The sequence below is a fragment of the Colias eurytheme genome, chromosome 16 (genome assembly GCF_061535395.1).
Source record: "Colias eurytheme isolate Ceu_HAF_F1 chromosome 16, ilColEury1 Martin Lab GWU primary, whole genome shotgun sequence".
In the NCBI taxonomy this organism is placed as follows: Eukaryota; Metazoa; Arthropoda; class Insecta; order Lepidoptera; family Pieridae; genus Colias; species Colias eurytheme.
This window is the reverse complement of record NC_142995.1, coordinates 7,760,356-7,779,088: the sequence shown is the minus strand read 5'-3', so window position 1 is coordinate 7,779,088 and position 18,733 is coordinate 7,760,356. Positions and strand designations below refer to the sequence as shown.

General features: G+C 33.5%; 2 protein-coding genes across 4 annotated transcripts in view; one reads left to right on the top strand and one right to left on the bottom strand.

Annotated features, from left to right (window-relative positions):
• Nucleotides 1–298, bottom strand: part of LOC149901930 (uncharacterized) — a 30,780-nt gene extending 30,482 nt beyond the window's left edge. Inside the window, exon 1 of the mRNA XM_090110759.1 lies at nucleotides 132–298. Coding sequence (XP_089966885.1) covers nucleotides 132–259 — 128 coding nt within the window. The 5' untranslated portion in view covers nucleotides 260–298. The remainder of the gene's footprint in view (nucleotides 1–131) is intronic.
• fdl (beta acetylhexosaminidase fused lobes) overlaps nucleotides 1–18,657 on the top strand; it is an 82,652-nt gene extending 63,995 nt beyond the window's left edge. For all 3 annotated transcript variants that reach the window (XM_090110758.1, XM_090110756.1, XM_090110755.1), the window contains 2 exons: nucleotides 14,267–14,450; nucleotides 15,389–18,657. In XM_090110758.1, the coding sequence (XP_089966884.1) occupies nucleotides 14,275–14,450; nucleotides 15,389–17,120 (1,908 nt within the window). In that variant the 5' untranslated portion in view covers nucleotides 14,267–14,274 and the 3' untranslated portion in view covers nucleotides 17,121–18,657. The remainder of the gene's footprint in view (nucleotides 1–14,266; nucleotides 14,451–15,388) is intronic.
• Nucleotides 18,658–18,733: the final 76 nt, after the last annotated feature.

The window sequence follows — 18,733 nt, the reverse complement described above, 5'->3', positions numbered from 1 at the left end:
ATTTTAAAGAGCTTAGTTACTTTGATAGGTATTGCGTGTTTCTGTTTTAAAACCGGGTGTATAACGAATATGTTTTAAACATTGTGTTGTTTCGGAAGTTTGATTAATATCGATTAGATGAAAATACAAACCTTACAAAGAATATATTGATGTTATAGTGAGTCGATTCTGTTTGAATGACATTCGGCTGCGTGTGATTGTAATAATGCTTAGCGTGCGATACGGCCGCCACAGCGGCTAGCCGTTGCGAGCTGCCCATGGCCCAGCCGAGTGGGCTGCGTTGTGCGCTCACGATGGCAAAGCCCGCCAACACTAACTGCTTCCAGCAGCACCAGTGATCCACAACCGCTCTCAGCGGCGCCGCCTTCGCGACTGCCGCAACAAATTGTTGTGATTCCTTTTTCAAAAATCGTTTTTGTTTCTTCTTCTTCCGATTTTATCATCAGCCAGCATCTATTCAAAAATATCAGCTCGGATTTGACTTTGGCCACTTAGTGATGTACCACATCTGTAACAAAAAAAAGTTACGTTTGTAGAAAAATTCTTCAACGCTTGACACGTGACTAGAGACTCAATTTTATCTTACAGTTGAAAAGAAATATTGTCTCATTACGGGTATTTTACAAATTCAGGTCTTTTTCCAATTTCACCATTTACAACAGTAAATGTCACCGCTGTCGAGGAGAGGAAGCATAGTGGCAATTAACTTCAACAGTTATTAATGAAAGAGCGACCAATAGCAAGTTAAATTTCTAATTTCCACCATTTTATTGAGTATCTTGTAAAAATGCAAATTATATGATGTAAAGTGAACAAAGTGGTTCAGTTAAATGAAAAGGTAGAATGTATATTCGTTTTTTCGTATTAACTACTACGAATATTTACACTTTGGTTTTTTTTTATTTAGCAGTTATTAAGCATGTATCTTGAGGAAATTATATTGTATTACAACATATTATGACTTTTTATTACATCTCATAATAATATTTTAATTTAGTTATAAATTATATTCCTAGTGCAAATTAGAAGAGTCCATCATAATTAATATGGACGTAAAATAAAATAAGTTACTGGACGTCAGTTAGTTTTATGTTTATAAAGCATATAAAACTAATAGACTACAAGCCCGCATAGGACAAAAATATGGGTCAAATGAACCACCAGGGGACATATCTAGAACGATAGCAGAGCAAAAAATAATAAGATTCATCACTATGCCGTCACTTGTAAGCTGTCCAACTGAGTGCAGATGAGAATTGAAAAGTACAGGTAGACTCGGTAAATTTTGGTCATATATTTTTGTACGGCATTCTTAACCATCGATAGATCCATTAAAAATAATAAGAAACCGCTCAGTGCCGTACAAAAATGGTGGTCCACCAAGTCGGAATTTTTATTTAATTTCCGAGAGTTACCGGGGGTAAATTTGGTCATTTGACCATGTACGGCATCTGTGTCATACTATTGCTATACTGCTTTTAATCCATTATTCCGCAACGCCGTACAAAAATCATGGGGACAAGGGGAAAAAATCGAGAGTTGCAATCCCCTCTCTTTCCCCACTCCAGGGGGTCATTTGACACAACACGAAATAAATTTATTTTTAAAGTATTTTATGCATAGATAATATTTTTTCATGTGCCGTACATTTTCGTTGGTTCAAAGGGGAAAAATCTGAAAAAGAAAAAAATCCATATAACGAAATGTTTGCTTTATATTTTTAAAATAAAATATAAATATACATTAATATTAAGAAGCTCGAAGTGGTTAATTATCACCTTGGAAATTGACAGTCAGGTGGAATGGACTCCGTTAAATTGATGAACTAATAAAAAAGCTATGAACGAAAAGATGTGAATTATATGCAATCAGTCCATGAATACAGGTAAAGTCACAAGCAAATGCTAGTGATATATACATATTCAAAATGTACAAGCAAAGCGCTTTCAAATGATACCAAACAATGCATATTTATCTTAACTTTATTTTTTACTCTGTATGTTTTGTCCGCTAGAGGGCGGCACATTAGATTTTGTGAAACCCCATATAGCCTTTAGCTAGCTAGTCGCTGGTTATCCAGTGAACAATTCAGACGCTTCTAATGATATGTCATTTGTCGAATTCTGATAAGTAGTTTAGAAGTTACGAGGGAATAGATAAACATACATACATGACCTGTAAACAACCATAACCCTCCTTTTGCTTTGCCGTAGTTGGGTAAAAATATGTTAATGCCGTACTGTATCAAATGGCCATAAAGCACCCTTAAAATTGTAGCTTTCGTCGCTTTCATCAGCCTAAAAGATGTGGTCTGCACAAAAATGTACGGCATCGTTTTTTCCTAATTTATCTATGTTAATACTATTTAAAACAACGGATAAAGTGTAGAAAACTATTATATTTCATTAATCTACGATGTTTAAACTTTAACAAAATTTCTGGTTTTGCATTTCTCTATAACTTTTTTTAGAACGGTTTCTTTTGAACGGCAATACTATACAACAATTGAATTTTACAATATCATGTTAAAAAAAAAGTTCCCGTACAGGGTCAAATGACCTTACAGCTCTTTATATTAAGAATTCGATGAAATTAAGATGATTATTGGTATACATTTAAAAGAACAATTATTTTTTGACGGCATTGCTTTTAATAGAACTTTTGAGTGCTAGATAATGTTTTGGAACCGAAGCCGTACTTAGTCAAATGACCCCCTGGAGTGGGGAAAGAGAGGGGATTGCAACTCTCGATTTTTTCCCCTTGTCCCCATGATTTTTGTACGGCGTTGCGGAATAATGGATTAAAAGCAGTATAGCAATGGTATGACACAGATGCCGTACATGGTCAAATGACCAAATTTACCCCCGGTAACTCTCGGAAATTAAATAAAAATTCCGACTTGGTGGACCACCATTTTTGTACGGCACTGAGCGGTTTCTTATTATTTTTAATGGATCTATCGATGGTTAAGAATGCCGTACAAAAATATATGACCGAAATTTACCGAGTCTACCTGTACTTTTCAATTCTCATCTGCACTCAGTTGGACAGCTTACAAGTGACGGCATAGTGATGAATCTTATTATTTTTTGCTCTGCTATCGTTCTAGATATGTCCCCTGGTGGTTCATTTGACCCATATTTTTGTCCTATGCGGGCTTGTAGTCTATAATATTAAGTTAAAAATTATTTAGTGAAATATATTTTACTCAAAAAAATTGAATATTTTTGACACATTTGTATTAAAAATCTGATAAATCAAAATATCAAGAAAATCTTGAAAATTTTGCTAGGAATAATTATAAGTTTATAATCAAACTATAAATATTATACAACTTAATCATAATTATACAGGTACCTCCCAGTAGTAATTAAAACTACGCTATCAATATTTTAAAGTATGTATGCCATAAAATACGCATGTTCAAACAGGCCATTTACTAATTATATAAATGACATTTAATTTATGTACATGATCGTAATTAATAAATAATCTATAATTATTTTATTGGCCAAAATTTGGGCAACGAAACAATTTAACAAATTATCACTTGATTAATATTTAAAATAACTTATTTACGATCGAACTAATTTATATTCAAATCCACATCTCGTTTGAATTTCGTATTCGCACCATTAATTAACGTTAACAAAGCATCGTTAAAAATTCAAATTAAGTAGTTATTTAAATTGCATTCACACTTACATCCAAAAGTTTATCTTGTTACTAGTCCGGGATACATCGCCCATTTTTGCAAGTGATTACTATCAAGCTAATTTTTCGTGAGTAGCTTTATTTTGATGAGATGCCCAATAATTTCATGTATGAAACTCTCGATTGTGGTAGCTACCAGAGGAAACAAGGATAAAATATTTTGATTTGATGGTTCTCAAATATTAATTACTAACTGAATGTTTTTTTTTGTTCGATCTCAAGATAATTATCTAAATTATTCGAAAAAATATTTGTCCTACAAAATCTATGGTTTGATCAAAGAGTCCCCCTTTCATTTCATTTCTGTAATAAATATTTGAGAACCGTCAAATCAAAAAATTTTATCCTTGTTACCTCTGTAAGCTACCACAATCGAGAGTTTCGTTCATGAAATTATTGGGCATCTCATCAAAATAAAGCTACTCACGAAAAATTAGCTTGATAGTAATCACTTGCAAAAATGGGCGATGTATCCCGGACTATACGCTCCAGTTTATGGAAATATTTAAAGAACCACAGATTCAATATGACAATTACCTTAGAACATGAATAATTAAAAAAAAATCGTTCCGTCACAAAAAGCGCGGGAAAGTTCGATAAGTTTTGGAGCGAACGCGCGCGACTCGCACCCCCGAGCTTCGGAAACCGAATGGTAGTTTTCAGCGGTTCAGCCCGCCCTAATCGTGAAAATGTTAAAGCCCTTTCACACCGTGTTGCCGCTTGTATATTTTCGATTGGTTTTAGTTGGTTGGACATGGTAAGCTGACATTTAAGTGTCGTAAATGTCAAATATTGAGTGTAAAGTTTTTAAAGTATTAGGTAGTAATATAGTAAAATGAACTTAAGTATACACTGTATTTATAATAGTTTAATTGACTCACTTGCTAGATTAAATCTAATTTGGAAGTGGAACACACAAGATTAGGTATACTTTGAAAAAAAAGTTAATTTAGTTTCTATAAAAAATGAAGCACAAATTCTGTCGAAATAATAATATAATGATACATCTTAATTAATATCCATAACAAAAAGTATCTTAATGGGTCGCAATAATATATAGTCGATAGATAAACGCCAAAAATTAATTAAAAAACAAAGTTTGTACAATTGAATGCCGACGAAATTTCGCCTCGGTCGAGATATTGGCGTCCAACCTTAAAACTCGGAGTCACTTCGCGTGTAGCCGTCCCCAACGCTGCCACTAGGTAAGTTAGTGCTTGCCGGCCTCCCAAAACACCACACACCCCATTTTAAACCTTATTACCTACGCTATAAGTTCGAAACCTCACACCACAAAACCTCCATAACATCTTCGTGACTATTCCAATAGAAACAGTGTGTGTGCTCGTTAATTATTTATATTTTTTTGTCGTTCTGTATTTCTGTTATTTACGATAGAAATATTATTCCGTGTAAATACTGTTTTTGGACATGCGCAATGGAATGTTCAGGCACAATGGACATGCCGTCGTTGCATTTTGCAAGTACTTTTCACACAACATTAAAACGGGTCGGTGACATTTATAATTAGGACTAACACGCTAAAGTTATTCGATTACAGTTGAACGGAGGGGTATAAATAACTGATGCAGTCGCACGTCGTTCAATGCATGTTTGAAAAGTAGTTTCATTTTAAAAATACGATGTAATTATTAATAAGAAATATCCATACTTTCATACTGTACTACCTCATCATGTACATAATAAATAGATCGTATCAATTCTTCTTATCGTGACGTTTTATTCCGTACAACTTTTGTCGGTCTCAAATATATAGTTAATGCTTTGCCACCTTATTACTTAAAAAATAACTATAATTTCTAGAAACTTCCGTAGTCCATAGCCATAAATCAACATAACCATTAACTTGTTACTTGTACGTAATACCGGTCGATACGACTCCGCACGTATTAATACTTTACTAAAACATTCTTATTGTTCTCAGTACATTCAATGTTCATTACTTCGAACATTTATATGAAAAAAACATTGCGACCGCGGCCATAGAAATAAATAATTGGAGTACAGAAAGCTAGGCGGAGGCTGGAGTATATTTTGTTTCAATATTCAAGTGTAGAGTTTTTCAACCTGCGAGGCGACCTCAGAAGGTCGTGGCTATAAATATCCGATACAAATCTAATCAAATGTTGAACTATTTCCAGCGACTTTTGTCAATGATTGCATGTAAATGTAGTTAGAGTCAATAGAGCTTTCTCGTTCATGAATCATTTGGTTTGTTAACTTGTCATGCAAACATTAATGCAAAAACCAAAAAAATCAATTCTATCGTGTACCTAATATTTAAGATTCTCTGCTTTGGTAGATGATATAAATGTATATAAAAATGGAAATAATATATATTTATCCCTGACCTCTAATAACGTACACAATAAAATGTAAAATTCCAAATTACGTACATGCGTAGCTGTAGATATTACGTCATATTTAACCCCTTCGTGCGCAAAACTAAAATCTTTGTAAACCCAACAAATATATGACGTAAACATTTCTACACACTCGTACTACGAAAAATGTTATACACTATTCCACTATCATCCTAGTTCATACTTCATCATATAGATTTACTATAGGTAGATAGATATAGTATAGGTATTGCTATTACGAATACACGCAGCTACATTATTACGGTTACTAATGAGCGGAGTCGGGTTACATTTCAATGTTGATAAATGATAACACTGGCCAGTAATTACGACAGACTCACTATATTTCAACCCTTCAGCGCCGAATTAAAAGCAGCTTTACACTTTATACGAATATTTTAAATGAGCTTCCCATTTTATTTTTATATAATCGCGTCAACTCGCATTTTGAAACGAACTTGAAATGCTTACAGACTTGGCGTTTACTATATTCCGTTGTGTTATATAAAAAATAATTATGAAGACTTGCTTAGCAAATAGACGCTTTTCGCGTTCGACCCACGATGAAGATGTACAAAAAATAAGGCTAAGTGCTGAAAACTATTCAACCTAGCCCGAAAAAGAGCGTTATGCTCTACAGTCTACTAGATATCAGTTTTGCTACAAGTTTTATTTCGTAGGTATACAAAGTTATACAATTATGTCGTCTACCGAACAAAATGACGTAACACAACGTAATAAGACTCAAGTATATTATAAAAATTATAATGTAATCTCGTGTTTACCCGTGGATATCGAATTGCGGATAAAATTCGCAAAACTTTCATGATCCATTCTTATATCGCTCGACGGCAACACAAAAGCCTGAAAGTTCTCGACAATAGTAAGAATTCCAGTCTACATCATATGAAAGTATTGTGTATTGACCTATTCATATCCAGCATATGCAACTGCAATTTTCTTTCAAACAACGCTTTATTACTCCCTCAAATATATTGTAAATTCCTGTGCATGTATAAATGATAAACCGTAATGTTTTCTTTTCTTTAATTAGATACATAGATTCATTTCAATCATTCGCCTAAATAACGGTGTATTTTCATTTGTATTTTTAAAGCTAAGCCAGTCACAACGATTTTGTTATTAAATAATTCTATACATAGAATAATCAAATAGAAAATAAGGAAAAAGGCTATAAAAACTGGAGGCTCGGGCCGAATTAAAAAGACGCAAATTAAATCAATTTATTCGCATTACAGATTTTCCCAATAATCTTACCGTTGGCCGAATTTTATCGGGCATAAATGGGACGAAGCACGTAAGCGGATTTAATAAAATTGAGAAAACAAATTCAAACTATAAAAATATAATTAAAATTGTATGAAAGTTATTATGGTAAATATTTTTCAACATAATAACGTACTTGTTATTGATTTTCCATATAAAATAGCCCATGAAATTAAATTATTTAAGCTAACATCGCGGCTTTGTGTCCGCGGCGGGCAATAATTTCTTTGAAGATATATCAGATCGATTGTTATGAATAATTTACGAGTGTGTGCCCCACTGACCAGCTGTTGGGCCACGTACTAGAACACTATTTGACGAGGACGACGTATTATTAAGTACATTTATTAAAGTATCATTTTATAAAGGATTAAACTAGATTAATGTTTATGTACAAAAAACAAAAACTGGTTGTGGAACTTTCTTTATTTTTTAGAATAGTTATTAAGATCAAGGTTGAAGTTATTTATGACATTTAAAAGTAAACTATCTGGAGCTTGTAAAGTTGTTCATATAAAAACATTTGAGATTATTTATTTTCAATGAAACTATCGAACATATTGAAATAATGATGTATATTTAGTGACATATCAAAGCTCTATACAGAATCTATTTCAAGTTACAACGCTATCTAATATTACACTGATGTGCTGCTACGGAGCTCGTAGACACGTAGACGTTACGGCGTAGAGCTAAAAGCTCGCCTACGAGACGTCTAAACATAAATTGTGTTTCGTCGGAAATAGCTTGTGTATTTTGTAAATAATTTGAATTCTCTAAATGGACACTGATGTATATTTACAATGTATTATTGATGATTTATTGCACGCCTCATAAGCGAAGCGTTGAGGTGGGTACTACTGTCACTTCGCGCAAAACATCTGATTTTTCAAACTTAAAATGTCTTTATGTATCATACATTGCACTTGTAAGATAATACATACACACACATATTAAGAAAAAACACTATTTTTAACGTTCATGATATTTTTGATGTCATTTTTGTTATTTAAACTAGTTAAAAAACAGTTTAAAAAAGTTCTGTCTTGGACGTCCGTGTGTCTGTATGTGCGGATCCTTTTTCTTGTTAACACGATAGCGACCGAAATACTTTACTAATCGAGTCTTTTTTTTTCTCTTACGCTTGAGTATGCTCAGGAATAGAACCCTTTCATTTTTCAGGGTCTGATTCGATGTGGTTTAATTGTTATTAAATAAACAAAAATAATAATTAATAAATATTTATTAAAAAAAAAATTATGAGGCGTGCACTTTTGGATTTTCCAAATTTTTTTTCGATTATTAACACTTAAAATTAATGTTAATAATGATTTTTTATGTTTTCAGAAAAATAAATACACATTCGTATCTGATTCCAATTTGACAAAAAATAACATCACAATGCCAGCAACAAACAACAACATAACGCAATACATAACATATCTATGTTTCTTTTATTATCTGTTACATATTATTATGATGATATTAGTACGTTTCCCGATGTGAATATTTGATTACCTACGCCAAATGTTTATATTAGAGCGTTAACATTCTTCATTTAATTGTAGTAGAACACTTACAGGAAAAAATCGGACAAATCTATCATTCCATTTCAGAAGTTTTTGTTTACGTATAAAACATTAGACAGGTCTAATCAAACCACAAGACTCTAGGACATTAATAAACATATGTATGTCATCATAATATGTACCTATAACTACCACGTGGTTATGTAAACTAACTTACAAACCAACTATCTATTTTGCAAATAGAATATTAATGTAGGTCCGTTCGCTATCATATAAAAGTTGTTTTATTCAGTTACAAGCTCGCGTTCGTATTAGATAGCGGGACGAAAATAGATCGGAAATGAAATTTAACTATAAACTTTAGCGGTTCCATTTTGGTACTAGTTTGTTTGATGTAATGCTTCTGTTTTGTTACAATATGCATTTTATATTAGGTTCCCACTTGATAATATCACGTTTATATATAGGTTTAAGGAATAAGGGTGAAGGAGTATGGGTTAACTATATCCCCCGGTTTTAAACGTATGTTATTTTTTGTATTACTTACAACCTGTTAAAATGTTAATTAATGAAGACTTATTTAATCTCTCTATTCAAAATTCTACCAAATATTCCCAATAAGATAAAAGCTACAGGGCTAACACGAATTCCTCTATTACAATTAAATTCCTAATGAAATCACTGAAACAGATTGTTGTACAAGTACATTAAATTTTACAAAACTTCTTGATTAAGCTGAGTCTACGTGACTTGAACGATCGGCAATTAATTAGTAGAAACCATAACAAGGAACAATTTTGACCCTTATTGCAATAGCATAAAGATGTTTGTGAATTATGGAATATAGTTTGTATCAGTGTCAAATTACATAGTAGCCAGCAGATGTTAGTTCCCCAGGGAGAAGCCCGCGTGGTGTCTGCAAGTGCAGTAGTTCTCGCAATTTACACTTTAAAATGCATAAGTTATTTAATATGCAATTTAATAAATCATTCTGTTTTCAACTTTTCTAGATGTATTACGAATTGTTATTTTATATCGGTGTGCCGAGGTTTAAAGAAAAATAAACAAAGACCCGATTTGTTAAGAAATTGTTAAATTATTATGCGAAGGTACTGCATATTGAAGCTAAAACTCAAACTTGAGCATTTAACTATTCAATAACACTTCTTCTAGAAGCACTTTTTAATTCTTCTTTAACACGTCATGACATTTTTTAACCGTTTATCACCGATTTGGAAAACAGTTTCTACAGAGGAGAACCGACAAGAAACTCCATAGTTGCTCTTTTAAGAAAACTATACCCTTATATTATATTTATTTATCTACACATAAAAATATAATCCACCAACATCAGCAAGCAGTTTTACATTATTATAATATTGCACATACATTAATCTTGTAACAAGCATAACATGTATGTTATAAGAAGCAGTCTCCTGTCTTATGTGCTAAGAAGTTTTGCCGCAGGAATTCGCTTTGTTGCATAGTTAAATCGCTTACGGAGGTCCAATGTCGTCAACGTTATTATATAAAATTAGCTCCTACATATTTTTAAAATCTATTTTTTTATGAAGAGGAAAGTCTAATAAAAACCAGGTACCTAAATAATAACGAAAAATACATTGTTTATGTTCAATTGGAATAAATAATTAATTTGCAGTGTAATATTTACTTTATAAATAACGGTTTCCATCATTTTACTATGTATTTGTATGGAAATATGAACTAAATTGTGTTATAGATATACTTGTATACCTACCCACTCGTATCTCTACTACTTTAAAAAATAGACCTTAAAGAATATGTCATTCCATAATTTTATTATGTATATTATTTTCCCACTTTCGAAACTTTCACAGTAGGTATTCAATAGATTGAGTAGGATGACAGGACCACGTAGGAGATCGTTTCAACTACCTGGACGTATGTAATATACCATATTATAATAAACAGGAACGTGTCGCAAGACCCCAATACGTATTATAATCAATATTGCATCTAAGCTGGCGTCACTTCATCGCTCTCAGAACTTGGTATAACGCGCTCTGCATACTTCATGCTGCCCTGGTAACTTGGCTGTTACAAAAACGAAAACTCCATTCAACTAAGCTGAAAGGTATTTATTATTAATTGAATATTCATAGAATTTCCCCTCGATTAATTTTACATTTCAGTTTAGACGGAAAATACGCTGTACTGAAATTATTAAAGTGTTACTATAAATAGAATATACAAAATGTAATTGAATAATGCCTTTTTTAAAGGCCAATGGTATTGTAACAACTAACTATTAAAAAGTTCGCAACGTTAATTATCGTTTTTAATTGATATATTAGATTTTTATTCATAAAATAACAATGTAAGAAATAGTGTATTTTTTAAAATACCATATTGATTAAGTAATCCTCCTTACCATTCATAGTGTTTCACATAATTCGTGTAAATAAAATTTGTAATACGGTTATCATATACTACTTTTGAGTTTTGTATTTAAATTTAGATATGTATTGCATTATTCATCTATCAATTTATGTTTCACTGAAAGTTTCAGCTTCATTCAAATGGTTTTACCTTCCTTTTCATGTAAAGTATGTCCTGCATATTCAAAATCTATATCGATTTTATTTACTAAAAACTACTGAATGTACGTATTTATTAAACGCGTCTCAGCTCATATGTGCCAGCGTTCGTTTTTCGATGTTATTTTAAAGAAATTGGTGAGATCGGTGGAATGCGAGAGCTTACAGTGAACGGCGACGACATAAAATATGTAAACGGGATACGAAACACTCGAAATAGTGGGAAATTGAAAAGAAATTTAAGCGGTTTGTTTGTAGTTGCTACATTTGCTGAATATGTTGATTTGTATGGAACGCTTTTGATTAAAACCAAAGCTTTAGATAGATAACTTAGCTCATACTTTCAATTTTAATTATGTAAATATATTGTTAAGAAAAAAAAATAATTTAAAGTTATTTATATTTATGGAAATATGTCACACTTACATGAGGGCAATAATTTATCAAACGATAGAGTCGTCCATCTAGCGCTTTAATATTTAAAATTACTAAATTCAAATTTCTTGTAATCTTTAACAGAACAACCACTTAATTAATTATATCAACGCCCACTTGTAGAAGTTATAAGCAACGGCAATACATTAAAAATTTGTAAAGTTCTAGAACAATTGAGAAACTTCACTTCCTCTTTGAAATTGACGAAGAAGTATGATTAAATAGTTTCTATTATATAAAAAAAGTTTTACATGTAACTAGAAAGGTTACATAATATAATATACCTTTATTTTTGGATAGAAAATATTGCGTTTTGAGAAAAATACATTATAATAGGTACCTATTATTAGGAAGTACATAATACTAGTTTTCATTCTGGTAACCGCATGCTGTCATGTTTCATAGAAAACAGCGTCACATATAAAAATGAAACAATTCTAAAATGAACATAGTGAAGTTTATTTGAGAACGTGTCTGGTAGCGCCCGGGGGATCGCATATTCGTTGTCGTAAACTTTACAATCATTCAGGGATGTCTGAAAAGTGTTTAAAAGATATATTTTACATGCTACATGTATGTACATATTTTGTAAGCCAGTTAAAACTTAATATTATGTACTCTACAATGACTTTTTTCGTTATATCATGTCCTTGATCAAGAAATACGATTGTAAACTCATTTAATTATATACCTAGGACAAAAGTTTCAAACACAGCATATTATAACAATATATATTGTACACCAGTTTAAACATCTCTAGTTTCCAAGACGGTACGAAATAATATAAATCTAATTTACGTTCCAAGGATGCTTTGAGACATTTGAGGGTAGCATTCGGAGCGTAGATACAGAGGTACGAAATACAAACATCCCTACTACTGAGTGACCTAAATTCAAGCGTCTGGAACCTTTTAACTTGTCTGGATATAGAAATAGACACCAGCTACCTTGGGACCCCGTACAGCGAACGGAACTTTATTAATAAATTCTTAATGAAAATGTAAGTCTGATCGCTTAATCCATTACAGAAATTGGTTCTAGCAATATGCATAAATAATATTGATGTTACTTGGTTACGTCAGACGCATAACTTTTTAGGATAATGACGGCAATAGTACTTCATAAGCTACTGGTCCTAATTGGACTGTACAAATGTAATTGCTATACGTACTCACTGAAGAAAACTTGCGCATTTTCATTAGGTTTGAAAATTAAGGCTTATACATGCGCTAATAACCTTGACCATACTTGACGGATCTCAAACCTCTCCCGCTGCACCTTCTTTTTTCCTCGCATTTTGTATTTAAAAAGATACCAATCAGTGAAACAAAAAATCCTCGTCAGGGACTGTTGTGTAACTGATAATTTATTAAACATAAAATTTTCAGAGCTCTAAGTCAGCAGGTTACGAAGTTTATAGATTATTTGCGGAAAAATCGATGACCACGGCACATTTTTTTTCTAGAAATCTATTAACTTTGGAAAAAAGTCCTCGCGAGCAATTAAAGATCAAAGACCATCCTATTTTATATATTTTTTTCGGTATTGTGCTTTATGTTGTACCAGACTTTATAGAGGTTGAACATAGTCGAAATTGCCGGGTAACGCCTTAAACTTAAACTCATAATTACTAAACAACAACAACATACTGAGTAGTCGAATATATTATGAATAGCATATATTTTTTTCTCCAGTCTTGTGTCATTAATTATTGTGTTTATTAAAAATAGTAACCGATTAAATTGTTTATCAACATTATGTTGTTTCATATCATAAGAAAAACACATACAAACGTTGTGTTATATTTTTATACCTCTTAAAAATGGAGCATAAATAGATTATAGGGTTTATGATTATGTGCAAATAAAAGTCATAAATGTATTTTTGCGTTAGGAACCCGCCTTACAACGCTAAGAATATTGCAGCTAGGTTATTACTTTTCGCATATAAGCCTTCCGAGAATTGTGTATAATATACAAAGTATAATATACACATATTATGAAAACAACATATTTCTAATTTAAAAATAAACGTTATTCTTTGTTTTTCCTTCGACAATATTTTATCTCAAGTATTACTTTAATTCTACGTGGTGATTCATTATTTTTATCTTCAGAATTTCCTAATTTTGTTATCCCACCAATGAGGAAATGAGGCATTTTAAAACTATATGCACAACTTTCCCCAAATCAAGTTTAAAAAATAAGTCAAAAACCAGTATCGATAGTCAAACAAAATAAAAGCATAATATTGCATATTATCAATCGATTTTGCAACTGAATTTCCACATTCAGCCTTCTGAAAAATTCGCATATTTATTTATTTAATCTCGTTCCAGTGGTAGCCATGAAGTCGTGGGGCGAAGCGCTAGGGCGCAGCACGTCGGCGCACTTCTCTCGCGTGGGCCGGCTGCGGCGCGCGCTCCTGCTGCTCGCCGTGGCGGCCTGCACGGGCGTCGCGCTCATCTACTGGCGCCAGCAGACGGGTGACCAGGCTCATAGACCCCTGCATAGCTTGTACTCGTAAGTATCTTTAGCAGTTTGATATAATGTAGGATGTAAGACACATATTTTGAATGTAGAGCCAATATTTTAAGAAGTTTTTCTCGATTCTGGAAATACGATGGATTATCTTAAAGCCTGTTATGAGTAGTATTGTGTTATGTAAAGATAAATAAGAATTTAAAAGTGAAACTGAAAAGAAATTACAAACACGAACAATATCACTACATAGTATAAAACAAAGTCGCTTTCCCTGTCCCTATGTCCCTATGTCCCTATGTCCCTTTGTACGCTTAAATCTTTGAAACTACGCAACGGATTTTGATGCGGTTTTTTTTAATAGATAGAGTGATTCAAGAGGAAGGTTTATATGTATAATAAGATCCATTAAGTAGTGGAAAAGTACTGTTATTTTTGAGGTTTCTAATGTGATGTCGTAAAAAATTACATTTATTCCGCTTACATTGCAAACGCAGGCTGAACCTTACGAGTTTTATCAAAATAATGTACTAAGTATTATACACATTGAAAAGGTCTACAGAAAAGTCCGCGATGGTATATGTCTATCTCTTATGCATAACCCACAATAACTTTTTTTTGTCATTTACTTTTTACGACAAATAATGGCTAATTTTCGAAGCGATTTTAACCAATACAGCATTAATCCTTAACCAATTAAATACCATGGATACATTGTTCATTTAATATAGATCTATATGGCCCTTTACACCGTATGATTTAAGTGAATATTTTCGAAGATATTACAGATTTAAAAATTGCGGGACGTAGCGTTTGCGGCGGTACCGGCCGGCCGCCCGGTGCGGGTCGCTATGTTTTCACAGTTTTTCTGTAGTGTATTTAGTATCAGCATTGCACCCGTGCGAAGCCGGGGCGGGTCGCTAGTCTACATAATAATACACGAAATTTATATCTAAATTGTCCAATCTTTTTTATTACAGGGGTGTGGAGCCACAATGGTCATGGGTGTGTCGGAATGAGAGATGTGAGAGGTTACTCGCGACAGAAACATCAATACTACAGTCACTTCCTACTTGTAACATGCTATGCGCATCAACACAGCTCTGGCCGCAACCAACGGGGCCTGTCAGCCTCGCCACCGCCGCGATACCAGTGAGAGCTGACGGATTTTCCTTACAAATTCGATCGTCGCCATCTCGAGATGTGTCTGATCATCTCAACGACGCATTCTTATTGTTCACTGAAGACCTTAAATCGTTAGAAAGAAGCGGCAACACAGAAAGTCGACGATCTGATATCGGTCCAGCGAGGGAGGTGATCGTGCGCGTGGCTGTTAACGGTAGTGGAGATCCTCGCATGCGTCTCGATACTAATGAGAGCTACAAACTCACTTTGCAACCTTCAGGCAATTCGCTTTACGTAGATATCAACGCATTTTCCTTCTGCGGCGCAAGACACGGCTTCGAAACGTTATCTCAATTAATATGGGTAGATCCTTACGCTGGCTCACTTTTAGCTATAGAAGCGGCGAGTATTCAAGACGCGCCGAAATTCGGATTCCGAGGTTTGTTACTAGATACGGCCCGGAACTTCTTCCCTGTACACGAAATTATAAGGACCATAGATGCCATGGCTGCTAACAAATTAAACACGTTTCACTGGCACATAAGTGACTCTCAATCATTCCCGTTAAAGTTGCACAGCGCACCGCAATTAACTCAACATGGAGCGTATGGGCCAGCAGCGATATATACAACAGAAGATGTTCGTAACGTTGTACGGCGAGCTAGGCTTCGAGGGATTCGGGTTTTAATTGAAGTCGATACTCCAGCTCATGTAGGACGCGCGTGGGCGTGGGGACCCACAGCTGGCTTGGGACATCTAGCGCACTGCGTAGAAGTCGAACCGTGGAGTGCGTATTGCGGTGAACCACCTTGTGGCCAACTTAATCCTCGAAATCCGCACGTCTATCAAATATTGGAACGTATTTACACTGAAATATTACAACTAACGGGTGTCGATGATATATTCCATCTCGGAGGAGATGAAGTTTCAGAACGATGTTGGACGCAGCACTTCAATGACACTGATCCTATGGACTTGTGGTTAGAATTTACTCGTCGCGCAATGACCGCCTTGCAACGAGCGAACGGAGGTAAATTACCTGAGATGACATTACTCTGGTCGTCACGACTGACGCGATCGCCATATCTAGAAAGGCTGGATAAAAAGCATTACGGTATTCAAATTTGGGGAGCTTCTCGGTGGCCAGAATCACGAGCCGTTTTGGATATGGGATTTCGTTCGATAATATCGCACGTCGACGCGTGGTACTTAGATTGTGGCTTCGGTTCCTGGAGAGACAATTCGGACGGACACTGCGGACCGTATCGGTCGTGGCAGCAGATATATGAGCACAGGCCGTGGGCGGAGGAAATGCCGGGAATGTCCATAGGGGTAGAACCGTGGCGAGTAGATGGCGGTGAAATATGTTTGTGGACTGAACAACTGGGTCCGGGTGGATTGGACGCTCGATTATGGCCAAGGTCGGCCGCTGTAGCTGAGCGATTGTGGTCAGATCGCCCTGAAGGGGCAACCGCTGATGTTTATCTCAGACTCGACACCCAACGAACGCGATTATTAGCCAAGGGCGTAGAGGCGATGCCGCTGTGGCCTCGATGGTGCACTCATAACCCTAACGCTTGTCTCTAATCAATGTCAAGTATTTTTATATCATAAGAAGTATTTCAATGCCCTCTTCTGTGTAAAGTATGCATCGTTAAGGTTTTATAAACCTGTAAGCGTACGGCTTGTTAACTTAAACTTTAGAGAAATAGATGCGCTGTACATAATCGATTTAAGAATAACTGAATAGATAGACTCTTTGTACATAATGTATCTCGATGTAATCTGGTGAACGTATGAATTAGATATAGGAGAATATCGAGCACTCAAACGTAGATAGATAAATGTTTGAAAGTATCTGAACTGCCATGTAGGTCACAATATATTTGCTAATATTAGTTTAATAGCTCTACTTTACAATTTTTTACTTTATTGTAAAACAAATGCACGAAATTACGTTCATCTTTGTCTTACTGATAGTTTTATTTATGTATTTTTATAAATATTTTTTTGGATATTATAAGAGCCCGATTGCTCTATTATATTTCTGTTGTTAAGTGTGGATTGTTAAAGATATTGTAAGTACATTCAAATGATTATTTATTGGTATGAAACAAGTGATACTCACCTTTTTATATTATAGTAAGATTGCGACTTATTTATTAAGATGTTCTTAGTTTGTATTAAGTTCAAATTTGGAGATCTGAAATCATTTTGTATCTCTGTGGATAATCAGAAAGGAATAAAAATGGTAAATTAATATAAGTGTAATAATTGATATTATAATAAGCTTCTCACAATGGAAGTTGGTACGCTACAAATTGCGTTTAAGTTCATTTTTCTGTATAAGTACAGTGTTATCTTTAATTGTAATTTTAGCCACATTATTACTGATGAAAATACATAAAAAATTGGAAACTCTTCACAATAATCAAAAAATATATTTTTGAAGTGAAACTTCTTTATCGGGGTTGGAAAAAAATTTAGTGTAACATTTTTTCGTTACGCGTGACATTTTTCAGTTACGCGCCATCTTTTTCTTATCCCTACCACGCGTAATTCGACGTATTTCTGTAAAGTTGCATATAGTAAATTATTTTTTGAAAAATAAGGTCCTAAAGAAGTTTCACTTCTTACGTGTGTACACTAGTACACGCACACATTTTTTTTATTTATTTTAGAATCTCGTTTGGTGTGTATAGCTATGCCTATATAGGTATTATATTACTTAATTTTTTTATATACCTTGAAATTGATACATAATTTACAGATATTAGGGCCATTTTAATTATAATATTTATTTTAGAAATAAACAATATATCAATTTAAATGAATGATTATGAGATTATTTTATTAATATAAGGCCAAAGCTTATAGGATCCTGGACAATATATTTTGTTCTTATAATATACATTATATATACATATTAATTATTTTATTCATTTTAAAATATTACCTACATGTAGTATGGAAAAAATGTATCTGATATAAGTAAAATATTCCAGAACTCCCAAATTTATACGTAGATTCAATTTTTATAATTATTTTTTCTTCGATTTTATAATACATATTAAAAAATCCTATTAGCTTAAGCCTTGATGATTTATATTATTATATAATTTTGTTTGTAATGAGCACAATTTTGTACATTTTGTAAGTAATGTTTTGGTGCTAAAGTAATTTTTGTGGTGTACTTCTAA